Source organism: Vidua chalybeata, chromosome 9 (genome assembly GCF_026979565.1).
Source record: "Vidua chalybeata isolate OUT-0048 chromosome 9, bVidCha1 merged haplotype, whole genome shotgun sequence".
In the NCBI taxonomy this organism is placed as follows: domain Eukaryota; kingdom Metazoa; phylum Chordata; class Aves; order Passeriformes; family Viduidae; genus Vidua; species Vidua chalybeata.
Window position 1 is genome coordinate 25,938,276 of NC_071538.1, and position 26,379 is coordinate 25,964,654.

The 26,379-nt window shown below is 40.3% G+C and overlaps 1 protein-coding gene across 4 annotated transcripts; it reads left to right on the forward strand.

Moving 5' to 3' along the window:
- The first annotated feature begins 252 nt into the window (after window positions 1–252).
- Window positions 253–23,555, forward strand: DDX59 (DEAD-box helicase 59). 4 transcript variants are annotated; one of them, XM_053950789.1, is made up of 9 exons: window positions 253–335; window positions 7,923–8,008; window positions 17,248–18,068; window positions 19,231–19,398; window positions 19,963–20,052; window positions 20,429–20,680; window positions 20,844–20,996; window positions 21,476–21,604; window positions 23,239–23,555. In XM_053950789.1, the coding sequence occupies exons 3-9, from the start codon at window positions 17,259–17,261 to the stop codon at window positions 23,500–23,502; spliced, it is 1,866 nt and encodes a 621-aa protein (XP_053806764.1). In that variant the 5' UTR covers window positions 253–335; window positions 7,923–8,008; window positions 17,248–17,258; the 3' UTR covers window positions 23,503–23,555. The 4 variants fall into 4 exon arrangements, with proteins under 4 accessions (XP_053806764.1, XP_053806766.1, XP_053806765.1 ...); XM_053950791.1 differs by lacking the exon at window positions 7,923–8,008 and having other exon boundaries at window positions 273–335; XM_053950790.1 differs by lacking the exons at window positions 253–335; window positions 7,923–8,008 and adding an exon at window positions 15,927–15,985.
- Window positions 23,556–26,379: the final 2,824 nt, after the last annotated feature.

Consider the following 26,379-nt stretch of genomic DNA (forward strand, 5'->3'; position numbering starts at 1 on the left):
ATGTCAAAACGCCGGGGTCCGGCCCCAAAACGCCGCACGGCTCCGCACCGCCCCAGCGGCGGCCTCTGCGGGCCAGGAGCGGAGCCGGCTCCCCAACGCTGCCCGGCGGCCCCGGCGCCCCCCGGCCGGCGCCCCGCTGCCCGCGCCGCTCGGCGATGCCGCTGCGGTTCTCCACCCGCGGCTGCCGCACTGGATGGGCGAGGGCGGCTGCGCATGTGCCGCCAGCGCCTCCCCGCCCGGGCGGGGCGGGAGCCCGAGGGGCAGCGCCGGGGCGGGCCCGGGCCGCCCCCTCCCCACGGGGGCTGCGGGCGCCGCGTCAGGCGGGGTCGCTCGAGGTGGGTCCGGCCTCGGGTGGGGCGGCCTCGGGAGCGCGGACAGGCCCAGCCCGGTCCAGCCTTACCCCGGCGGCAGCGGGAGGAGGAGGGGGGCGTGTTTCCCGCGGTCAGGGGGCGCCGGCGGTGCTGGGAAAGGCTGGGAAAGGGCGGTGTCCCTCGGCCGCGGGTCCACCCGCCCCGGCGTCGCCGCTCTCCACAGCGCGGCCGGACGGGCCCGCTGCGGTGTCCTCGGGGAAGGTCGGGATCAGCCCCGCGTGTCTCGTCTGTAAGGGGGGCTGAGGAGCCGCCTGGATGCGGGGAAGCGGCGGGCCGGGATCGCGGTGGCTCTCCGGAGCACGGAGCGCTGCCGAGGTGGCGGGCTGAGCATTCCCCCCCCCACCCCCCAGTGTATTTGTCCCTCCTTTTTTAAATTGGGTCTACATATAACTTTGAGAACACTCGGGTAAATAAATGACAAAGCCTTAAAATGGTTCAGGGCCTGGTCACGTAATCACTGTAAGAGCAGCAAGAGTAGCGATTTGCCCTAGAGACCATCTCCTGTCTTGCCCACAAGTACCTGGGCTGATTTTGGGAGCTTACAGAATCACTGTAACAGCGGGCTGCGTGGAGGGAAGCATTAGTCACGGTAGGAAGCAGTAAGTGCGTGATTAGTGACTCAAACAGAACTGGATGTGTTGGCTTCCAAGTGCGGGTCTGAGGGTGCGGCCGTGTTGGTGAGGGGAGGCTGGCGGGCGGCTCTGCCTCCCTCGGCACGGGCACTGTCAGCGGGTGTCCCGCAGCGCCAGCGGGTGGGAATCGCCACGTTTTGGCAGCAAACAGGCTGGTTTGGATACACTGTTATTGTATGTATGTATATATATGTAGATATACATATATATATATGTATATTAAAAAATATATATGGTTTGGATTAATGTCTAAGTCTGCCCTTCTTCCCTAAAGAATAATTAGACAAAGTCTAAGCATGACATTGTAAGATTTCAAATAATATTCCGGCTGGACTGTTATTTCTTTGTGTTTCAAGTGGACTGTGAATTGATCTGCACGGAGGTTTTTCCATTGCTCTGTGTGTGTGTGCTTCTAGCACTTCAGGTGCACAGGGAGACAAACATCATGATTATGAGCTAGAGTACTTTACAGTTTTACTGACATGTAGCTATATTAATTAGTAATGAGTAAATGAAGGGGTTGTGGAGGTCAACATTTGAAGAAATTGTTGCTGAGTATTCCCCATACACTCTCTGGGATGGGATTCCCAAATTGTCATGCATACCACTCATAAGTGGTGCATACTTAGCTACAAAACTAGGAGCTGCTGTGGGCAGTACTCAGCAGAACGGAGGGGAGGAGGAAAGTTGAGAAATCCTTGCTTTAGCAGTCTAAGGACTGAAATTCCCAGATCCTCTGCAGCAGAAATAGTAATAATAATGCCAAATTAATATACAGGTGCACTTGGAAAATGTTCTCTATTAAGAAAAACTATATGCTCAGTTTTCAACAATTAATATTTGCACATTTTCCTGAATTATTTTTTATGCATACTTTGGAAATAAGTTACATTAGGCACTTCACATTATTTTAGCTATTTTTTACACTGCCAATAGAATTTTTTTTAATTCATCCTGCATATTTAATAACATCTGAAACTCATAAGCTTTAAAACCTCAAATGATTAGAGCGAAGAAGGAAAAAAAATAACCATGTTCCAGATCCCAATTCATTTGTTTCTTGTATAACTGAGAAAATACCTCAAAATTAGTTCAGCCTATAGGAAAACATGTTTAGAGAAACTGTAGGGCCATTATTTAGCTATAATGGAGTTTTTTGTGGGTGCAGCACTTGTGTTGATGAAACCTGTTCAGAGTCACCAAACCAAATCTAAAAAAGCTGTCTTGTGGTAAGTGTAATCAGAGGGTTTTCACTTCCTCTTAAAAGAGAATGCATGAATATAAAATCTAAGTAAGTGCAAAAGAAGACATCACCACTGGTTGCTGGAGTGCCTGTGCCAGTTCTTCTACTTTTGCAAACATGCCAAAATGTCATCTTGCTTATTGCATTGCCAAAGATATCAACAGCCAATATGGAAAATGATTAAAATCTGCTCTAATTGCTCAGAGTAAACAAACAGGAAAACTGAATGAGGAGTCATCCCTTTCTGCTGTGATCCTATTTACACATCTTGAAATATTTTAAATAGTGATAATCTTTCCTGTATGCAATCTTTCTGCTGCACAGTGTTCTATACTTTAGCATTAATTCTGAGCACAAAGTATTAAAACAAGCATCTCAGAGATTTTTTTTTTACCTTATTTCTCCCTTCCTTTCACCTCCCTCTACCCCAAATTAGAATCCCATTTGACTCGTTTTATCCTGTGATTACATCATAAGCCTGATTGTTCACTGTCATGTGTCTGGCCATTTTCACAGTGGGTGTACCAAGCCTGTAGTGAGCATCAGGCAACAGGAACCGATATGACCACGAAGCTGTGAATAGTGGTGTGGATGGCAGTTGTTCTAACAGTCCTAACCTTGGAAGATAGTGGAACAAGTCCTGACTAATAATTTCATACATTTTTTCCACTTGTTGTAAGATTCACTTAGCTTCTGAAGAGGCTATGTGTAGAGTAGGAGCTTGTAGAATAATTTCAGGCTAGCACTAGATTACAGTGTTCAATCTGGAATAACATTTCACGCATAGCTTCTTCCTTCACAACATTTGATGATAAAGGCAAAGAAAAATGTTTTAAGTTGGAAATAGTTTTTGCAGTGGCACCGTCTGTAGCCAGGCTGGGTGTTAGTGAACAGCCAGCTTATTAGGCTACCTATGGAGGACAGCAAAAACATTCCCACTTCAGTTTAGCTGCTTGTATTAGGGCAAATCCACAAACATGGCAGTTCACAGTAACTCTTCTGCTGAGTAATGCTTCACTTTTGAGGTTGGAAACAGACTTGGAATAACACTGTGGGCATATTATCTTTAATTGCTGTTATCAAATTTGCCTAATTAAGGTGATCCCACCTGTTTTCCTGAGCTTAGAGGATATCAGTCATGATAAAGTGGTTTGGCTGAGGGGAGGGGTGTACCCTGTGGCCTGTAACCTCTGCAGTGAGGCTGCATGCATGACTTGATGTGGTGCTGTCAGAGTGTCACTGTACAAACCAAGAACCAGTCATGTCCCAGTGGGATCCCTGAGGAATGTGCTTGTTGACTTCAGCAGGTTTTGTTACATACGTGAGGTTAAGCAGGTAATCTATAAGTTATTGTGTGAGGTTTTTACAGCCTAAGGATAACTTATGAAATGGAATTATTGATATTCCAGCCTCTTAAAGCATGATATTTTATTAAATATATTTCTTTATAGGTAGTGGTAAAACTGTAAGAGTTAAGAAATTATATTTTTAAATTGCAATCCAGTGGCTATAAGCAATCCAGGAGACTCCTGGAGTGTGTAGAGACATTTTCCTAGTCCAGGCATTACATTAACCAGCCAGAAGAGAAGGATTTTGGGAGCTGGTGCTTACCAATGCAGATGAGCTCATTAGAGGGGCTAAGACTGGTGGCAGCCTGGACTGCAGTGATCACTCCCTGCTGGAGTTTGTGAGGATTGTGAGCCTGGCAAGGAACTAAGTCAGGACCCTGAACTTTGAAAGAACAAACTTCCAGTTGTTTAGGGCTTGGTGAATGAGATTCCCTGGAAAACTGACCTTAGTGACAACGAAGCTGACCAGAGCTGGCAGCTCTTAAAAACACTTTTCTTAAAACTAGGTGATCTTTAAGGTCCCATCCAACCCAGGCTATTCTATGATAATTAAGTGAATGATCTTCTGAATCATTAAAGTGCTTTGCCATTATTACTAACATGCATATATGTAGTTTCTGCAAGCTAGGAGTTTTCTCAGAGCATGATTTTGGAAGGGAATGTGTTCTTCCTGTTTCAGGATGATACAAAAGTACAAGAACAGTTACATAATTAATGTATTTCAAATTCTTCTATTAATTTGTAATCAGAAAGTGCTGAGGGAAGAAAATAGTTTACCAACTTTATACATTCTAGTAGTCATGAGCCAAAGGGAAAATAAAGGTTTGTATGACATTTTACTTGAATAATCTGTGATTTTTGATACAATTAAAACTAAAAGAAGAAAAATTGGAGTAATAGCTACTGTAGCTCATTACTGCTACTGAAATCTGCACAACCAAAAAGCTGCTCAATGAAAATCAAGTGTGGTACCTAACAGTCGCTTCTCTTAATACTTGGACACTACTGGTTTCATTTCCTCAACCTGACTTTAACCTAATGTAGCTCTGCAAAGGGGGAAAAAAAAATCTACATCTTCCCCCACCAGTTCCACTGGGTCACCAAGCAGACAACAGATCTGTGGCAAAACCTCTTATCTCCCTCAACGCTCAGGACTGGTTGGTTTGTTTTGTCTTTTTCTCTGGTTACTTTGGAGTCGTCTTTTCTGAGACTTTAAAATTTGCTTCTGATTTTTAAAATCTGATTTCCAGATTTCCACTGGCTTCTTTTGTGTTCTTCCCATCTGGTGGAATTGCTCTTGTTCTAGGGGGTTTCAGACGAGCTGTCTTCCCACATATGCTGTGCAATACTCCCTAATTCCAGGGCTTTCTTCTTCTTGACATTCCACCATTGCCAGGTTGTCTGTGAAGAAAAAAATACCCTGCTATAACTTGTATTTTTTGCTATAAACTTTAAAATATATGGAACAGATCCTACCCTCTTTCCTTAAGTGAAAGATCTGCACTATATCTTTATGACCACCTAGTGCCTGATGTATTTTCTACAGAAAATCCTGAGGGTGATTTTTAATTAATATAAACTTTAAAGGGCTTGGCTGCACTGTGAAATAGATGAATGGTGGGAAACTTGCACTCAGAAAAATACTTTGCACAAAAATAAAGCACCATGTTATTATTGTTGTTAGGTAATGCTTTATTTGCATCCCGGTTTAGAGGAAAATGGACATGACTCTAGTTTTCAAACTGTACATTCAGGTAAAAGAAGTTTAAATCAGTTAGTTAGACTTTTTCTCTATGTCTGAATGAGAGTGAATATAAAATTGTGCACTTCTTCATGCTGTGACTGGCTTTTTTTTTTTTTTTTGTGCTGCTTCTACATGTGAAGAAAGATCTGAACATTCATAAAAGCTCATTTGTTTTGAGCATATACATCATTTATTAGATGAGCATGAATAGACTTCAGTTTCCTATGTTTTGGCCCTGCTTCCAGTTTTCACTGAAGCTCATGTGTGTCTGAATGAGAGCAGCAGTAAAGAGAAAGCTGTGTTTGAACAGTGCATTTCTGGTATCATTCCATTGCAGTGAAATTCTTTTTTTTTTTTCCAAAGAGGTGGTAAAGAAAATGAATGAGGAAGGGAAAGCAAGGGAATAGCATGGAAAACTATCCAATGAAGTTGGTTTGGTTGTTTTGTTTTATGTATTTGAAACATCATAATCCAAATTTTCTGATACTTTTAGGGAGTTTCCATTTCCCTTAAATTGCTGAGAAATTGCATGTTATTGAGGAATTTTTTTGTTACTTTAGGGAGCAGGTGTACATAGCTGGTAACAGTTTAACAATCAGCTGTGGAAAGTGTATATCAAAATTTTTTATTGTAACCATTTATGCATACATAGTAAGGTCATCACAACCTGAGTGTATAAAACTTTGTTACATTTAATTATCTTTTGGCAAAATTTAATTTGTTTTTCATACTTTCTGAGTAGCTTTACAGGGTGTTTGCCTTATGATTCATTTGAAAACGTTCAAGATAGAAAAATGTATGGGATATTTAAGCCATGTACAGAACAATTTGATTTAAATACTCTCCAATTTTAATATATATTAGAAACATGGAAAGAACAACAATTATTTTAATACTAGCCTTAAACCAAATGTTTGTATATATATATATTTAGCAATAAAATCTTGGCTCCAACAAGGATTTTTTTTAAGTTTAGGTTAATCCTCTATGTTGCTCCCATTTGAAATCACTGGTGCTACAGACATGATTAAATATAAGTGTATATATAATTGGTTTCTGGATTAAAGGTGTCATGCAGTTTATTTGTAATTGAAGAACAAAACCTGGGTGGTCTCTTTCTTGTAGAAAGTTTCAAAAGAGAAATTAAGTACAAAAGTTTGCACATCTCTCTGGTTGTTCTGTCCTCCTGTGGTATTCTTGCTCTACAATATACACGGCTCTGTTAAAGCCTGGAGAGTTCTCTCTGCTATCTCACCTGGGCAGGGGGCAGTCTCTGTTCTACTTGTTGGCACAAAGAAGAGAAATGTCCATCATCTTCATGGGTGTTGGAAACATGGCTCTCTCTGATCACCAGTCGAGTTGAATGTGCACGAAGGAAGGAGGCCCTGACCTTGCTGTTCAGGGTGTGTGTGAGCCCCAGTTGTGATGGCCACTGCTCTGGAAGCAGCCTGAGACAGATAAAGTACCCCTGGGACTCCCACTTCAGCACAGTGAGAAAGTCCCCCATAGTACAGGGTTTGTTTTGACAGCCACAGTTCAGTTCTTATGGATCATAATTTACTAAAGGAGTAGAGAATCACCCTGGGGGAGAGGATGCTAGCAGGCACTGTGTTGAACTAAGGGGATCATTCCATGAAACAACAAAAGTAACACCTGGAGATTTTATACAAGGAGGGAAACTTGCTGGGGTTTATACTTACTACCTTTGATCTGAAAAGTCTCTGTGTTTGTGTCAAACTCTTTCCTCCTTTTTCATTTTTCATTTGTTCCTAATAGAAATGAAGCAATTGGCAGATTGGAGAAAGTAGGGCAACAGAACAGATTTCCCTGCAATGTGCCAGTGTGTGATACAGATCCAGCTTGTTCAGACGAATGAGTATTTTGCTATGCATTGGGTAACTGTTGAAATGGGGTACTTGAAAGTCTCTGTTGCAGTTGGTAGTCTACACTTTCAGAAGTGGGAAAAGCAGTAAGTCATGGTCACCAAAAGTGTTCGGGAAGCCAAAACAGTCTCAGTAAGAAAGCGTGTTCAAGGTAGAGGGCATGTAGCCATGCTTTATTCTCTTTTACCATTAAGGTCTTAAGTGGTATTGTATTGGTATAATTAGGAATAAAACTTGACTTTTTTGGATAAAGAGATGAACTGGAGATGGAATAGTTCAGTAGAAACAGAAAAACAGCCCAAACCACATGCTATTTATGTTGTAGCACGTCATAGGACTTCTAGTCAAAGACAAAGATACCATGGTGCAAATGCTGAACTAACTGATGAACCATTTTAGTTCAGAGTGAGAATAATACAGGTTTTAGATATTGTAAGACTAGGTAAAGGGTAACAAAAAAAGGCTTTGATTACTACATTGCTTTGATTTTGTTATCTAAGAGAGCCCAGTCCCACAGAAATATCCTTACTGCTGCTAGAGAACAGGTTCCTTGTGTATCAACAGAAGCTTAGGAGCCATCTGAATGGAGATGGTGTGTCTGTGCTTCTGCTGGCTCTTTAATCATTAAAGAATGACATGTCATGCTTCCCAGGGCCAACACCCTCTTGTAACCACTGACTCCCTTTGTGCTTCCTTGCAGAGCAGACAGTGTCAGTAAGACAGAAGCCTTTTGGCAACCTTGCCTTTTTGCTTCAAGTTCCAGTTGATGCAAACTCTCCAAGAATGGTAATGTCTTTATACACCCAGCTGAATTATGTTTGCTGAATTGCAAATAATCTCAAAGGAACTGTGATTTCATAGACTACCTTAGTTTTGATTTGTCTGGAACTGTAAGGTAGGTAGAGATATTTTGGGAGATAATGTGACCTAGGGAAGAAAAACCAAGTTAGGAAAATCAGCAGAAACTTTCTTAAGATACTGTGTCTCTTGGTTTTTTCTGGCCCTGTTCTTTCTAGTGTTTTATTTGAAATGACCTCACCATATATATTAAGAAAAGTTTATAATATATTGATCATATTTATATGTTTTGATTATATCCTTCTAGTTTTGAGTTGCTGGGAGGTTTATTCCTCATAGGTGTAAGCCTAAGCCACCAATTCCTTTCCAGTACTCAGGCAACTGTTGTAGCCTTCTTGTTTCTTGACACCCAGCTATTACCTGATAGAAAGCTTCCTTAGCTTGGGCTGAAATCTGTTTTGTGCCTGAAATCTAAATTCTGTATATTGTGCTAGTTGCCACAGGAAAGAATGTTGCTTTGTCCAGGAACTCTACAAAATTACCTGGTTGTAATGGGTCAAGAGGCAAAAATGAAATGGGTGTGCTGAAATTGGACTTTTGTGTGGCTCAAAGCTTTGAATCATTTGTTCAAAAACAAAACAAAAACAACCTGACATAACATCACATTGAAATTCTGGGCTAAATGTTAAATAGCCATTTTTTTTTTCCACAACCTGGCATTATACCCAGGTCAGCTGAGTTTTATTAAGAATTAGCACAGATTTATTCCACTGAATTGTTTGGCAGATAAAATAAGGAGTGTTTCATATGTATTTCATACAGTCTTCCTTAAAAATAAAATACATTTCAGTGAAATCTTGACCATACAGCACAAAGTCTCCTTTCACACTGCAGTACTTGAGACTTATTTAATACCCAAGAGTTAGAAAACATAAAATTATCTGGGGTGCAAACTTGATAACTACAAATTTTCTTTCAATAAAGCAATAAAAATACATAAAGTGCTAAAGTGTTTACCTTGTTAAGTGTAAATTTAATTTGTTCCAAAACTCAAAAATGTATTTTAAAGCTTATAGTCTGAATTCTTTTGAACTGGGTATCATGCTGGAATTTTTTTGCCGCCAAGTTACAGATCCCAGAAAAATAAGGTTTGCATGAAAAGTTCTTGGCAGATCTCTCTTGGAACAGCACAAACAACACTGCTTAACAAGGAGGCATTCATTATTTCTGTCTTGTTACCCTCTGCTATTACAGTCACCAGCTGTAAGGTTACTGGCATCTTTGAATCTTCCTAATAAAAAGCATGGGGAGCAGTCATTCAAGGATGATAGTGAGAAATATGTTGCATTTTTCAGGTTTGCTTTTGTTTTTTAATAGGCATTGTGTTTATCAAGCTGAGCTAATGTATTATCTGCATGTTCTCACAACAAACAAAGTTTAGGAAAGTAACAGTTTCAGAAGGGCAACCTTCTGAAAGGTTTCAGAAACCTGTTGGTCTTGCTTTAGCAGTCTGGGATCCTTGAATGTGCAATTAAAAAAAGTGTTTTGCCTTTCAAAACTAAAGCCATCTGGTATTTAACTTTTTTGTTAAAAAATATCATGGATAATGGCCTTCTTGGTGACCATACATTTCTAATGCATTACAATCCTTTTGGAAAAACTTTTAACCACAGTTGTAACTTTTTTTGATAAACTAAGCCACAGGTCCTGTATCCTCTATTTTGCTTCGTAGTCATGTACAATGCCTTTTTTATCACCTGACAAAGTCCTGTGCTAGTGAAATTAGTGCCAGGTATGCCACAGGTCTGTAAAATTAATGTCTGAGACGTGTTGTTAGGTCTTCATCTCTTAAGTTACATAGTTGAAAAGATAGTTTATCTAAGGGCAGGTGGCAATACACATTGGACACAGGTCATCTGACAAGCTGGAACTTAATGATTCCTGTTGTCTCCTGTGGAATTTCTTTTTTTCTCTCCCATCCTTTTCTGTGAGACCCCAAAGGAGGAGGAAAAAAGGGTTTACTTTCATTAAGTGCATGTTGTGTGAATGTTATCTTACTGTTAGAATAGATGCCAATCTCTTTTGCCTCCAAACAGACTTATTAATTGGAACACAAATATATCCTCTCAGAAAGAGATTAACTCAAAAGGAGGGAATTTTTAATTCTTAATTCTAATTACATTATATTTCAAGATTTATTTAATCCTGTTAATTTCCACCTGAATTCTCTAACAGTCTGGGTTATAGTTTGCTGCCTACTGAAGTCCCTGGACTCTGGCAATTGTGTTTGTAACCTTTTGATCAAATCCTTGTTCTCTAAGTCTCAGAGACCTAACAGAGGTTTGTAACTTTAAATTAGTTTAAATTCTCATACCCTAAAATCCTTCCTTTTAATTGCAAGAAGTTAGACTATCTTGTACACAAAGGTTGGGAATTATAGTCATTGTAGTTTTATAGCTGTGCTAACAGTATGGTGATACTGAATTAGGGAGTCCATCAGTTTTCAAAGTAAATATTATGTGCAGTATTTGAGCATAAAATCACATACATTAATTATGTTAATAGTTTTTTCATTAATTGCCCTATAGAGTTATTTCCCTATGGACTAGTGGCATTTACTGCTGAAGCTTCAGGGCAGGATTGCTGTTGTGGTTTTTTTCTTCTTCTCTTTTTTTTTTTTTAATTTATACCTCCTCAGTAATATTCTTTAGGAATTCAGATTTAATTAGATTATTTTTAAAGTTCAAATTTTACCATGGATTTCTGCTGAGACATAATATTGGCCAATGTTTCCTTAGAATGTGGCTCTTCAAACAAAGAAAGTGCTCAGGAAGCCTGAAAATATGAGTTCAAGTCTTTTTTTACTGATTATTTACTTTCAAAAAATGTAGGGTTTGCTGTTTAGATTGAACAAAATCAGAAAAATTAAGCCTCAGAATAAGTATACTGCATGCAATACCTGTATAAAATCAGGACATTTTGTATGAATATGAATTTTCTAGTTAATGATTAGCTGCCATTATTTGTTTTTAGATTTTCTGGATTTTTCCTGTGTGGTTCCTCTAAAGCTGCAATTCAGAAAGCAGTGGAGTAATTGACTCAATGGTTCCTTCAACCAAAGAACTATTCATTAAATACACCTCGGCTTAGAGCTGCAGTTGATTACCTACCTAAAAAATCTGCTGAGCAGGCAGCTTCAAAATCCCCAAGCATTAAAGAAACAGAACAATATTTAGTTTTGTGGTGTCAGGTGGATCAGTCATAGGCACCAGTCCTCAGGTAAATATACTGTGGCTTCCATGCCTCCTGAATGGAAAGACATTCTCCCTCCTTTCCACCCAAGCAGTGGATATTTTGTTATCTCCAATTATATGTATTCTAGTGTGGCACACTTGAAAAAAAAAAACAAAAAAAAACCAAACACAGAGAGCAATATTTTATTCTTTAATTGACATCTTCATAAACTTAATGTTCTTCATTAATTATAATGTTATTTAACAACAACAGCAAGGCTCTTGAATTCCCTAGTTTAGAATAATGTAACATGAGATACATATTGAGATATTTAAAAGAATTAATAGGTTAAAGAGAACCCAAAGCTGTTCCTCTTGATGTGATTTTAAACACATTTTAGTTGTCAGATCTGTCAGTGCTGGCACTTGCCACTTGAGGGAGTGATGCACGAGGTGCTGGTTGGACTCCAGTCTGAGTCCATTCTCAGCAGATTTGCATATGCTGGGAGCTCACTCAAGGTGGAAAACTCACACATTGTGTGAAGGTATTTTGGCTAGAAAGGAAACTTGAAATGCTCTGTATTAAAATGTTTTGGACAGTTACCCCTTGGGATGGTTTTATCTGTTCCTCAAACCCCTGTGTGGAACTTGAGAAGACCTTGCTTGCCAGAGGTGTGCAGAGGTTTGGTTCAGGTCGGAATGAAGGGGGTCACTCTGGGTGGTACCACTGTGGGGAGCCGAGGTGGATGGTACAGTCAGGCAGCTCTTTGCAGTGCTTGTGATGCTGTCTCTGAATTAGTACATGGAATGCCTGTTGCTTATGGATTTACTGTGCCTGGGAGTAGAGGGATTTCAGTCTCCTGCTTTAATCCAGTCTTGTTTTACTGAATTATTTATTATTTGCAAGAGCTGGGAAATGTTGATTCATGCTTCAAAAGAAAGGCTGTGAAACGTTATAGGGCAAACTTTTTAAACTGAGGGCAGGAATCCTTTCTGTATATTTGATATATAAGCCTTGAGTGAACATGAAAAAATCTTGATATAATTTAAAATAGATGAAGAAGTGGGATACGTACTATTAATAATCTGTTTGTTATGGTTTTCATTATTTCTTTTGACTTTTAATCAATAGTTACTCTCTTTGTTATTCTAACAGAAATTTGCATAAAGTTGAAATAATCTGTTGCTGTATATTTATGTTGTAAATCTGTCAGTCTGTATTGGTCCTATTGTACACATGGGGTTGTGTGTGCATTGTAACATTTCTGTAGCTCCTAATATTTACTTTAGAAGTTACTCTGGAGAGACACTTTAATTATATAAAGACTATTTGTGCAGGGGTTTCTAATAACAATACGTGATGCTTCCTGCACAGCTATTGTACACATGAGTGTAGGCAAGATAGGAATATTGTAAAGTCTTGGTGTTTTACTAACTCAGTTAAATAGCAATATAATCACACAAAATACGAATGCTACCCTACTGCCCTGGAAACCCTAACACTTTCTTTTATGACACCCCAAGATAAATTGTCCAGAATGAGCAAAAATTACTGTCCCTAATAACTAGAAAACCATGGTTTTCTAGCACGACTTAAATCCACCTTTATTCAGCCAGTGCTTGAACTAACTACTTTTTAGGAGGAAAAATATGAAGACAAAACCCCTTGTAGCATATCTGAGAGCATCTTGTCTGGGACATTTAATGTACTCTAAAGGTACAAAGATTGGAATTCAAAAATCTTATTAAAATGCCATTCACCTCAGATCTGATTAGCAGCATCAAGAGCTGAGAGGATGGGAATTAAATTCACCAAGGCACCTCTTACTCTTATATATTTCATCATTCTGAAAGAAAACTTAGACAAGTGACTGAACTAGAATGTTTATGCTTTATTCCAGGGGAAAAATATTTATTCAGTGAGCTCACAAAGTACAATATCTGTTTCAGAAGAGGTTTTGTTACATCTATACTGATTAACTTCTCCATGTAAATAAAGAATAACCTACTGCATTCTGTGGGAGCTTGCACTTCTTTTCAGCAGTGAGCATGTTTTATAAAGCATGTTACGATTTTTGTTGGAAGAAATAATGAACTATCAATAGCTGTCCATCCTTTATGAGCCACTCAAGGTACAGTAACTGTTGTTACCTGTTATTAGTCATCTCTTTTCCAGACTGTTGAGTCTACATAGTTCTTTCTTGCATGGAAGCCCTTTCATGCCTCTGAACATCCATAGAGCACTTTTCTAAATTTTTTTTCAGTATCTACTGTAGTCTTTCTCACTCAAGAGGAGAATTTCCTACCAGATAACTTAGTTTTTTCTTACTGCTGTTGAAAAAGTTAGAAAAAGATGATATATATAGGATGTTTGCATTTTGGTGCTTGGACTGTATATGGCATGAAACATCTCATATACTATTAAATACTGTTGAAATACTGGTCTTTGTTTAGCAAATGATGTTTTGAATTCTAGGAAATGACCTTGTAAAAATGGAAGTAAGGAAATTTGCTTCTGTTAGCGAGGGAAGATGAAGGAAAGAAAGTTAGTGCAAATAAAGGGAATGACAGAGGCTGAATCAGAGAAAGGTGGGGATTTTCACAGGAATGTATGGAGTGTGGGTGGAAGGTGCCTGTGAGTTTTTAAGTCTAGTGATGTCCACTTCCCAAATGTTCAATAATCTTTTCAATTCTACCAGTTGATTAAAACTCCCAGAGAGACCAAACTCCCCTATTTGCACTTTGTATTGCTACTGTTGTAGCAAACTACTACAGAGGAATCCAGGGTACTTTAAGATAGACCATGTTTTGTGTGTGACTGCACTTGAATGTTATAGAATGCTGTAGGCAGCTGCTTGAAAGGCCCCACCTTTGTGCTTGTGTTTTCACCCTCATCTCTCTGTCTCCTCTGACTGGTCCTCTGGACTGCCATTAAATTGTGCTTCCAAAGGGGCTGTTAGGATCTATGATTTTCTCTTCAGCAATAAATGGTGATGGTGGTAGTCACCAACAAAAGTGATGAGGCAGAAATGGAATTCCCCATCAATGTGGATGCTTTCAGGTTAATGGGATTAATGTTGGGGTAGAGGGAGGAGGTAAGGTTTAGGGCATGTGGAGTGCCTGGGAGTACATCAACCCAGAGGGCTCCCTGCAGGGTATCTTTGCCATGCACCGAATCATTTATGGTCATAGGGTATACTTTTACTTTGCTCTGGTCCTCCTGCATGATCCAACCCAGGATCTGTACAGACACAGTGTCACCATGTATGACAGGTCTTGTGTTGTAAGGAAGTACCTGGGACCAGTTGACCGACCTCCTGTTGACAGGTGTCCTTGGAAAGCGAGTAAGTGGCAGTGACCACCCTGTTCACAACAGCCAAGCAGCTAAAACCATCGGCCTTCTCGGTGGACACATATCCAAACGCAGTATTCTTCCATGAACTTGGGTTTGCCTGGGGCAGCAGTCAGATCTGGGCTGCCTTGCAAAGCACAGGTTGTCCATAAGTCTGAAAGTGTATTCTGCCCTGTAGTGAAATGTGATAAATTCTGTGTTCTCATGCCTTGTAATGTAGTGTAAATATGCTTATTTATTGTTGAAAGTAATAACTTACTCAATTTGAAGTACATGAAGAGCTGTGTCACTGTGTCCATCATAGCAGGCTGGGGCACATACTGGACTTTTCTCTTGCATACCTTATGGCTCCGTTGTGTGCGGCTGGAGCATTTTCCTCATGTACAAGTGTGTCTGCAGCATCTGTGTCTGTAGGATCAACCTGGGCTGTAACTGCAGAGTGCTGCACATACCCCTCCACAGAGTATTGCAAAAATGTGGAATATGTACAATTTTCATAAGAAAGGTTGTTCTTTGTCTGATCTTTGTATACTTTCAAGCCTAAATCAACAAGAAGGGAAATTTAATTAGTGAAACAGAGAGCAGCTAACAAACAAGTTCTAAGTGATGTCCAGGTGTTAGAAAAACAAATTACTTGTTGGTGGAATTACCTTGTTACGGTTTAGGGCTTGACATGTTCCACTGACCTCAGACCTATGGGAAGGTTGCCAAAGCCTGGGAAGAAGGATGTCCACTGATACTGGACACAAAGAATACAGGATTTACAGGAATGCAGGATTCACCAGAATTCCTAAGATAAGGAAGAAACTAATAAAGACAACTCAGCAACTGTGCTGAGTCAGCTCAGACTGGGTAAAAGGTAATTGTAGCAGGGGGAGATCACGACCACCGATTCATGGCCCACCAACCCAAAGAAGACTGAGCATGCAGACTAATTAGCAGGAGAAATGAGGGAATCATTAACAAAGAAGATAGAATTCTGATAAATCACAGAACCATGTAACTTGTAGCCAATGAACACTCATTTCTTTGTCGGCTAGAATGTATAAATAGTAATAAGTTTTGATAATTGGCGTGCTTGATTTGTGGAATAACACCGCGCACCCAGGCTCGCGCAACTCTGAGATAAACACTCAATGTCTCTCTCGAGCGTGTAATTATTGCCTTGTTGCACACTGGGCAACGAATGCGATTCTAGTGGGTAAGAACCGCGCCTGCGGGCCCCGAACGCCGGCCGAGCCCGGCGGAGCGCGCAGGCCCGGCCGGCCCGGCCGCGGGACCCGCCCGCGCTGCCCGCGCTGCCCGCCGGCGGCTGTGGGCGGGAGCGGCCCCGTGCGGCCGCCGCCATTTTGTGCGGGAGGCGGCGCGCGGCCGGCAGCGGTTCGTGAGGCGGGGCGGGGGGGCCGGGGCCGCGCTCTGCCCGCGGTAACGGGCGCGGTTGTTGGGCAGAAAAGGCCCCGCGGCCCCTTGTTCACACGTGGGGTGGGTGGCTCTTGGCGGAGAGCAGGGCTGGAAGAGGCTGTCGTGCTGCCCAGGGTCCCCGCGGCCCGTCCCGAGCAGCGTCCGGCAGCCCTGCACTCTGCGTGAGCGCTCCCCTCGCCTGAGAGGCTGCTGAGAGTGTAGAGAGGTTCGTTGTGGGAGATTCTCATTCGGCGCGAAAAATTAAATGGTGATATTTGGCTTCTGGTCCGGGAGTGCGGCGGAGCAGCGGCCCCCGGCGCTCTGCGGGCCGGCTGCAGCCCTCGGGACTGCTCCCACTTACACAAACACAGCTGTCTGTGCACACAGCCACAGCTTGGGGTAGTTTTAATCAACTCGTGTAAGAAGAAGTTCGCAGGGACTGGTAGGCGCAGTACAATTTACTCAGAATAAAATTGCCGTGTTTTGTGTACTTTTTTACTGATTGTATAATAGCAAACGATTGGTGGGCATCTCTGATGCTTTCGGAGACAAATACTGAAGGTTTCAGAATATATAAAAGATGGTTACTTTTGAACACTTAATATGTTTTGTGTTACAGTGTATATTTGGCAAATTGATGGTGTGAGTCTTTGCTTGTTTCTGGACACTGTGAACCAGCAGAGCTGGACTCTATAAACAAATCTCAAAAGTTTGCAGCCTTATAATTTTAAGTGGATTTTACAAAGAGCAACAAAAGGAGTGATCTTGGATGGATCCTGTATTGAATTTGACATCCTTTCCAAAACTGATAGTTCTATTTGGTTTAGGTTGGTTGGGTTTTTTCCATAGCTTAGAAGAATGTTTGCATCTGTGGTTTCATCTTAGAAATAGGTGAACTCTCCAAGGATTTAAATATGACTGACTTGCGAAATGGATAAATTTCCACACAGTGAAATGAGAAGTTTTTACTCGGCTGCAAAGGCCTAACACTGACAATTAACTGTATTCTCTATATTGTTCCATGCTTCCACTGTTATTTTTAAATTCTTCTTCACGTTTGCATCGGCATTGTTATGATCAAGATAATTTTTAAGCAAGGCGTATTCTAGATCTTTTCAGGGATTGAGAGTTGTTTCTGTGTTTGCCAATATTTGCTAGATTTTTTTTTTTTGGTGGTAACAGTAAAATGTACCTTTTTCAATAGTAGTAATTTCTAACAACTGTAACCATTTTCTTTCTAGTGTACTGAAGCATGTTTCTACCACGATCTGTTAAAGTCAAGAGGACTGCTGATGAGGACAAAAGTTGTACAGTTAAGAAAAGTAAACTGTCTCCTGGAGGATCTTTGCTAGAGCAGACCACAGAGTTCCAGGACTGTAAGTCAGCTGGAGCAGAAACTTCCACTTCAACAGCCAATTCAAGTGAAATTGTACAAGAACACACAGAGCCTGCAGCTGCAGACTTTGGTGTTGCTAATGCACCATTGGCAAAGGACAGCCAAAATACTGAGGATGGCTCTTTGGAAGAACCTGTCAAATCCTTCAGCAAATCCCAGCGCTGGGCAGAGCCTGGAGAACCTGTGTGTGTTGTGTGTGGCCGCTACGGGGAGTACATCTGCGATAAAACAGATGAAGATGTTTGTAGTTTGGAATGTAAAGCCAAACACCTTCTACAAACTCAAGCAAAGGAAAAGCAGCTAACGTGTGATCAACCCACAGATTCTCAAGCAGAAGCTCACCTGCTTAATACACCTTATTTCTACAAAGATCATTCCTTTATTTTAGGTTTGCAAGATGAGCAGGTTGAGAACCTTAAACTCCAGCTGGGTATTGCTGTCCAGGGCCAGCAAGTTCCAAGACCTATTGTAGAGTTTGAACACTGTGGTTTTCCTGAAACTTTAAACAATAATTTAAAAAATTCTGGCTATGAAGTCCCAACTCCCATCCAAATGAAAATGATCCCTGTTGGACTATTAGGGAGGGATATTCTGGCTAGTGCTGACACAGGCTCTGGAAAAACAGCAGCTTTCCTGCTTCCTGTTATTATGAAGGTTTTGAAAGAGGTAATGAAACTTAAGATAGTTAGAGAAAGCAGTTTGCAGCTTTGTCTGTTGGATTCCCAATGTAATGGAGAATGTGATTGCAGTGTTTTTCATTAACATTCAGTGATTTGACTTTTGATTGTTCAAGCATTTGGTTCTTGAAGGGGGGAGGTGCTAATTATTATTAATTAAATTGAATGTTATTTCACTTTGGTCAGGAGATGAAGCAACTCTATCAATATTACCTATTACACAGTTCCTGCTTGTTGAGAAAGTTAATTAAATTCTGTGGTAGACTTCCTAAATGGCTTAAAATAGAAAGTGAAAATAATTCCAGGCCCTCTGTAAGTTCTTCCTGTATCTTCATATATCAAGTGGCTCAAAGAGATTTGTTGGAATTTGTATAACTTCACAGAGTAATTTCTCTTGCAATATATTTGGTTGACTGTCAAATAATTACAGAAATTTGGGGTTAAAAAAAAATCCAAAATCCTGTAGTTACACAGTCTCCACTTTTAGAATGTGGGAAAAAGAATTAAGAAAACTTCTGCTTTGTAAGAACATGAATGTATGATTAGAAGCAATGACAAATAGTATTCTGTAGTTTATGTGTAGTTCAGAACTGTTTTTTGCTTTATGCTTTAATAACTGTTTTTGTTATTCAAAAAGAGATGCATAAAAATATATTAGAGAATTCTGGACATGATTCTACTGATGCTTTGCACTGTTTAGATACCTTTACAGAATGTATATGCACACAAATGTGTATAAATTTTTTCAATTGAAAAAGCTGAAAGATTATTTAAGTAACTCTTTTATTCTTTATAGTACTCTAGCAACTCCTAAACTCTAGTTTAAGAAGGAAAGCATTATGTAGAAGTTGGTAAGAAAGGTGCTCCAGCAGTTCCTCTGTCTGATTATCATTAAAGTTTGCAAGACAGATACATGTTTATAGTAATATGTGCAAAATTGGAGTCTTGATGAAAAACACATCTGTACACAATCTTTCCCATTCTTCATCTTCAAGGCACTGTACAAGTTAATGTGTATATTGAGAAGTAATTTTATTTTACTTAAAAGAATTCTCATTTTTAATGTCAAAGATTACTTTGGGCCATTTGAAAGCTTTTTATCTAAATCATAAAGCAATTCCACATTAATCAGATTTTTCTCTCCTTTCTAGACAGAAACTCCATCTGCCCTTATTTTGGCACCAACGAGGGAGTTGGCAATTCAGATCGAGAGCCAGGCGAAGGAGCTGATGGCCGGGTTACCCAACATGAGGACAGTTCTGCTGGTGGGAGGTTTGCCCCTGCCCCCCCAGCTGCACCGGCTCAGGCAGAGTGTGAAGGTGAGCTCTGACTGAGAGTGGAGAGGCACGTTGCCATCACAGTCACAGAAAACAAAAATGTTACTGGTGACACCTATGAACTCACAAAGATGGCTTTCTCCTAAGTCTAAACTACTGAAACATTTGTTACCTTCTGAAAATTTTACAGTTACACAATTTTTAAAAAACTTTTTTGCTTCTGATTAAACATCTAATAGGTTTCTTGTTCGTTTGTTTTTAAAAAGTTTCCTGTGTGATATTGCTGCTTTCAAAGACTGAAATATGCCAATATTTTACACAAAGAGTTGTAATTCAGAGGAAAAAATAGTTTGTTTTTCATGCAGATTTTATTGCTTGTAACTTAGACACCTCCATTAAAGTTTTAAAAGGTCCATTTCCTCTTAGGTCTTCTTAATTGGTTAGTTTTCTAGAAGTTTTATTACTTGAATGCAAGTAATTTCATTCATTACTGCCATTGTTATGTATGTGATGGAATTTTATGTTTTTTCTAGGATGGTCCTCTGTCCTTTCTTGGAATTTCTTACTCCTGTGGGGTTTTTTCCTCCCCCCTCTTTTTTTTTTCAGGTGATAATAGCAACACCTGGAAGACTTCTTGAGATTTTAAAGCAAAGTTCTGTTCAACTGCATGGCATAAAAATCGTAGTGGTGGATGAAGTAAGTATTTATCAGAGCTCTATTACCCATACAGAGGTCCTGGCATGTGAGTGGCTAATCTCACTTATTAAACATACAGAATGTTTGTTATAAAAATAGAATATATTTTCTTAGGAGACAGTTTTCTTTTTTGACACAATTTGAAATTTGTTTAAACAATAAATGTTCTATTGCTGTAAAGATTTAGGTACATGACAGGATAATACTATTAGACCAGTGTGAACCATTTGTTTTTAATTTTCTCATTTAGCTTTTCTTTGGACTGTAAATGCTCCTGCATTTGGATTGTTATGTTATGGTTCTTCTGTCAGTTTAAGTTTGGGATGCTGCTGTTCATGGGAAAAAATGTGGTAGAAATGTAATATTTTTCATTTAGGTGGATACCATGCTAAAATTGGGTTTCCAGCAGCAAGTGTTGGATATTTTGGAAGACATCTCTCATGATCATCAAACCATACTGGTGTCAGCCACGATTCCAGTGGGCATTGAGCACTTGGCAAATCAGCTTCTGCACAATTTTGTCAGAATAACAATTGGAGAGAAGAATCTGCCGTGTTCCAATGTTCGGCAAATTATCTTGTGGGTAGAAGAACCATCTAAAAAGAAAAAACTCTTTGAAATACTAAATGTAAGTTTAATATTTTTCTCATAAGAGCAATTCATAAAATGATTCATGTCTTTCCAAATCTCTGTCAGGTTCTCATCTCATGATCAGGACAAATTGAATCCATGCTGATGATGAACAACCAATGGTTGTAATCCCTTTTTAAATAAACTGTTTAATTTTACAGGATAACAAGCTCTTCAAGCCTCCAGTGTTGGTGTTTGTGGACTGTAAACTAGGAGCAGATCTGTTGAGTGATGCTGTTCATAAGATTACAGGATTGCAGTGCACAGCTATGCATTCTGAAAAGTCTCAGGTGGAAAGAACAGACATATTACAGGTTTGTACCTGCTTAAGTTCAGGGTGTTTGGTAGATTTCAAATGGCCTTTTTTTAAAATGTGGCTTCGTTTGAATGACTGAAGTCATAATTGACTGCTTTTCTGCAGTAATACCTGAGGTATTGCTGGGGGAGATGAGAGACAGGACTAAGCAAAATTGTAGATAATAAGCCTATTTTAAATGTAGATAAATACAGAGACTGTTTCTCAGATTTTTTTGAAATGGGAATTCAAATCAGCATTTAACTGTAACTGATAATCTTTGCAATTAAAATTGTGGGTTTAATCTCTCTTTGGTTATCTCTCTGAATTATATTCCTGTTTAAATCAAGAATACAGGGAGCCATTCTCTTCTACAATAGAATAATCCCACTGGGTGTGTTCTTGGACCTAATAACTAGATGTTAACCCATGCTTGGAGAGGATCAAAATACAAATAAGGAAAGAAGAATTAATTTTGGGTTGTTCCTTCCTTGCCAGGGATTACTTCAGGAGAAGTATGAAGTTATAGTTAGTACTGGAGTCCTTGGACGAGGGCTTGACCTTGTCAATGTCAAACTGGTGGTGAATTTTGATATGCCTTCAAGTATGGATGAATATGTACACCAGGTAAAAAAAACCTGCTAGTGCTTTATTTGAAAAGTATTATTGAAACATGACATCCACCTGTGGAAATCGAAATGTAAACAGACAGTTAATTTTCCTCTTCAGAATTATTTTTATAGGAAAGGAAAAAATGGTGCTGGATATCTCTTCTGTAAGTCTCTAATGTAAATTACCCAAATCTAGAATACTGTTCCTATTATCTCCTATATAAGTTACTAAAACCTAGAAGAGTGTCTTTAAATTACTTACTTTTGCAGTGTACTTCTTCCTGTTTTGTACTCTCTTACATAATTTTATGTCTATGGAAAACAAAGTTTACCTTTTTTTATTGTGTGAAGAAAGGTCAAATGCCCCTCTTGCAGGTGCAGCTCATCTGCAGTGTGGGATATGCATTAATTGTCAGGAGAGCAGTCATGAACTTGATTTCTTCCCCTCTTTCTAGTCAAGTGTCTCCTCTGATATTTTTTTTTCTGTGGATTTCCTGCTTTAGAAAAGATGATCTGTGAGTTTCGTGTGTGTGTGTTTATGTGCGCAGTCCCCACCCCTAGTTTAGCTGGCACATGAAGAGAACTCGTTCTTGCCTTCTTTGTGGCATGAGGAAGACACAATGCTACTGTGTGCAGTTCTGAGAACATCAGCTATGGGAAAAGGCAGCAAACTGGAGGGAGTCCAGGTGAAGTCAGGGGGCTGGCACACGTGACACTTCAGGACAGGCTGAGGCAACTGGGCTTGTTTGGGCTGCACTAGAGACTTAATTGCTGTCTTCCATTCGGGTGATTACAGAGGAGACAGAGCCAGACTCTCCTTGAAGATGCCCAGAGAAAGGACAAGAGCCAGCAGCTGTAACTTTCTGCAAGGGAAATGGTGGCCTCATAGCAGGGAGAAAGGCTTTCACAGCGAGGGGAGTCAGGCAGAGATGGGACCTTTGTGCTTCAGACACTTGAAACGAGGCCTTGAGGGAACTGATCTGACTTTGAAGTAAACCTGGTTCTGAACAGAGGAGGACCTCTAAAACTTATCCACTGTCATGAACTCCTCGAGTAGCCTGTGCTATTAACTGCAGAATTCCCCTCTTGTTTTTAATTATCTTTCTGCTAAAGTTTCAAGCATGTATTAAGTAAATAAAAATGGTCTTCCATGGCATCAGTACTATACCAATATGAACAGGTTAGCTCTTCCTAAATAGGGAGTCTTTGTAGATTCTTTTCTCATTTGTTCAAGCATTTTGATAATATTGGTATATAATAAGTAAAGGGTATTTTTGTGGCCGTGCTGGCACATATCATGCTTGATAGGAAGTATAAGTATTTGACATCTCTATGGTATTTTTTAAAACCTTTTGTTTGGATCAGATTTACTGTAAGCCTTTGCCTTATATCTCAGTATCAATATCAGACTTCTAGTATGTCCCACAAACAAGTAATAATTTTAAATGCATTTCAGCTACAGCTTCAGATCTACATATCCTGAATTCAGGAAGTTTATTGTGAGTACCTTTGTGCTAAAAGGTTGAGGGAGATTTGGTCCTGTCACATAGATTTACTTGCTGTTTTGTAACAAAAAAAATAAACTTCTGAGACTATTTGAAGGACTTCAATTTAATATTGCTAACTTAAAATGAATTTATGCTTTTTCAGGTTGGAAGAGCAGGGAGATTGGGTCACAGTGGAACTGCAATTACTTTTATCAATAACAACAGCAAGAAGCTCTTTTGGGATGTTGTGAAGAGAGTGAAACCCACAGGCACCATTCTTCCCCCACAGCTGCTTAATTCGCCATATCTGCATGACCAGAAGAGAAGGGAACAACAGAGACTTAAACAGTTACATAATAGCCTTGTAACAGGAGATAATATTATGGACATTATTAAAAAACACAACAAAAATAATTCTCAGAGGTAATAAAGGCATATTTATAGTTATGTAATTACAATAAAGGTATGATTAAAAATAAATATGAAATGCTGCCTTGTATATTGCATTCTTAAAAGAAATTTGTACTGTTTTTTAAGAAGTCGTCTTTTTACCTCATCTTTATTTTTAAATACAGGCTATTGTGTGCTTGAATTACTGTAGTACCTAGTAAAAGTACTCTGGAACCCTTTTTCAAAGCCAGTAGTCCTTGGTCTTGTTGGCAAGAAAAAATACATTAGTGGCAGATTAGCCTCTGAAAATCTGTTCCTGTTAGCTTAAGTGAAATCTTCCACTGAGAATATTTCTCAGTGCTCAGTATGCTCTCTTGGGGTTTTCCAAGAACATACATGCAAGTTTTGTTTGTGAACAGTACTGAAAATTTAGCTTCTCTGTTAGTGCCTGTGTACCAGCTGGAAGTTCTGCTGAAGGACTTTGCAATACCGGAAATAGTTTGTTATTAGTGTAACTTCATGGAAGAGAAATAAGATAAAGCTATCATTATGATTTTATTTAATCAAAATGATGTTTTCTTTAGAGGTGGAATTCGTTGAGTTTTCTGTCTCATATGAAATAATCCACTCTTGCCTATAAAATGTTTCTGTGTTACTCTCCTGTGCACACCAATTTAGGCATTGGTGTGTTCAGATGTATGAGCATCCCTGCTGTACCAAAATCCCACAAATTGTGTTCAACAATTATGAAATCAAACAACAGTTCTACAACACGTTTGCCCAGGAACTAAGTGCAAGTATAGGTTGTGTAAAGGTAAAATTGTATCAACAACCCGGCTCAGTTATCTTGTAGCAAGCTTTCTCATTGTTACTGGGTTTAAATGGTTTCATATAATATATCATATTATCAGTGGGTCTCTCATGGGTGTACATATCCATTGCTTCTTATCCATTGATTTTTATTTCTTCCCCGGTGCTGTTGGAGTGCCAACGTTACCTAAGTGTCACAGCCGTCGTGTGCTCTTTTAATCCCTTCCGCACCCGTTTTCCGCTGCCCTTTCCACCGGCGCTTTGGCTATGACGGCAGTACCCGGTGTGAGGCCGCCCGTACGGGTCGGGGGGCGCTGGCTGCGCTCGGTCACCGCCCTGCGCCTCAGCCCTCACACCGGCCCGCCGGGGCGCCCCCTGGCGGCGCGGGCCGCTGCCGGGCCGGGCCTGGGCGGAGCCTGGCGGAGCCAATCGGGCGCGCCCGGCGCGTTCAAACGGGGCGGGGGCGGCGCCGGGCCCGAGCGCAGCGCGGCGGAGCGGGGCGGCGGTTGAGGAGGGGCGCGCTCAGGTGAGGGCCGGCCCGGACGGACGGAGCCTTCCGCGGCCCGTGCTCTGCGCCGCCGCGGGGCTGTGGGTCGCGGGGGGCGGCAGTGCAGCTGGCGGTGCTGCTCTTCCCGAGGGCGGGCCCGTGGCAGTGCGGGGTCTGCCGGGGCTCGGCCAGGGAGGGCGGGCAGCTTTGCTGAGGGGTAGCAGAGATGCCGGTTGTTCCAGCTTTGAGCGCTTGCGTTTCGTGTCCAGTTAGTGGTTGTGATTCTTTAAAAACGAGGAATGAGCGTGTTTCTCGTGCTGAGTTCAGTTCTCTCGAGCTGAACCTCATTCCTTATTTTAGAACGATTGAGTCTTTATTGGGGAGTTTCACTTTTCTCCAGAAAGACTTTGTGATTATTCATAAGGCATAGCTGTGGCAAGAGGAGGGGAGAACTTAAAAGAGTTATGTTAAAGCTGCATGGAAAGGATGGACTTTCCAGAAAACACACCATTCATAGCTTACATCCGTGTTTCTCTATTTACTGACTGCTAGAGGGAACCACGAAGTTTGTATTTTACTAGTCATGTAAAATAATTTCCTGTCTCAAACTGGATTGAACAATAAATACACTGCTCTGAAGTTTTAATATTTTCCTCACAAGTTGTGAGCTATGAAAACTGTACAGTCATGACATGTGTAAGTGGATGTAATTGCATACAGTCTGAGAGTACTCTGAAAGCTACTACTTAAAAGTGTAGCATTAAAGGAAACTTCTATTGGAGCAGTGGCTAAATGGTTTCTTCTACATCACTTGCCCTCATCTTGCTTTCCTTTTTTTTCCCCTGACCATGTACTGCTGTTGTTAATGATACTGCAGCTCTGAAAGGATCAAAGGCAGGTGATTTCTTGTTGACTTGTAACCATGTGTTAATTGCAGTTGGCAAGTCTGCAGTGGGTATTGATATCGGACACATTACCACCCAATAACTGATGCAGATGCAACAGGGAAAACTTGCTTTCCTATACAGATTATATATAGAGAGCTTTCAAAATATTTCCATGTAGAAAGGACAGGGAGTATACTTTACAGTTTTCTTTTGTCCCCTAGGCCAGGTATCTTTTGTTTTGCTATGTGTCTATGTACAAGAGTGAACTAAAATAACATCCAAAGTTACTATTAACAGTCATCTTTATTAACTGTCCTCTTCTGAGACTGGGTGATATATTGTATATCAAAATCCTGGGAAAAAAATCTTCCATGTTCACAGACTTCCTATTCAAGGTTAACTTTGCTGTTCTGTTGGAGTCTGATAGCTGTAAAACACAAAGAGTGCAAATAGGTGTGAGTAAATGGAGACATGATCTGGAATGTCCTCAGTTTGGAAATCATGGTAGATCATTTGGAAGAAATATCCATGGTCATCTTTGTTGCTAAATAGTTATATTGTTCTTTTTATTAGCTGTTGCTTCTTTGTGATGCTTGGTTTGCTTTCTGAAACAAATCACAGAACTCAATAAATTAAGTCAATTAGCCTTTTGTTGGAAGCAAGACCTTCAGATATAAAAGAATTATTTTTTTTTAAATAGCAGGGGTGAAACAGGATACTAACTGTTCTT

Excerpts from the sequence above, each read along its gene's own strand:
- DDX59 (XM_053950789.1), top strand. The coding sequence starts at position 17,259 with ATGTTTCTACCACGATCTGTTAAAGTCAAGAGGACTGCTGATGAGGAC. Across the intron at positions 20,053-20,428 it reads AAATCGTAGTGGTGGATGAA|GTGGATACCATGCTAAAATT; the intron begins GTAAGTATTTAT and ends TTTTTCATTTAG. Across the intron at positions 20,997-21,475 it reads AAAGAACAGACATATTACAG|GGATTACTTCAGGAGAAGTA; the intron begins GTTTGTACCTGC and ends CTTCCTTGCCAG.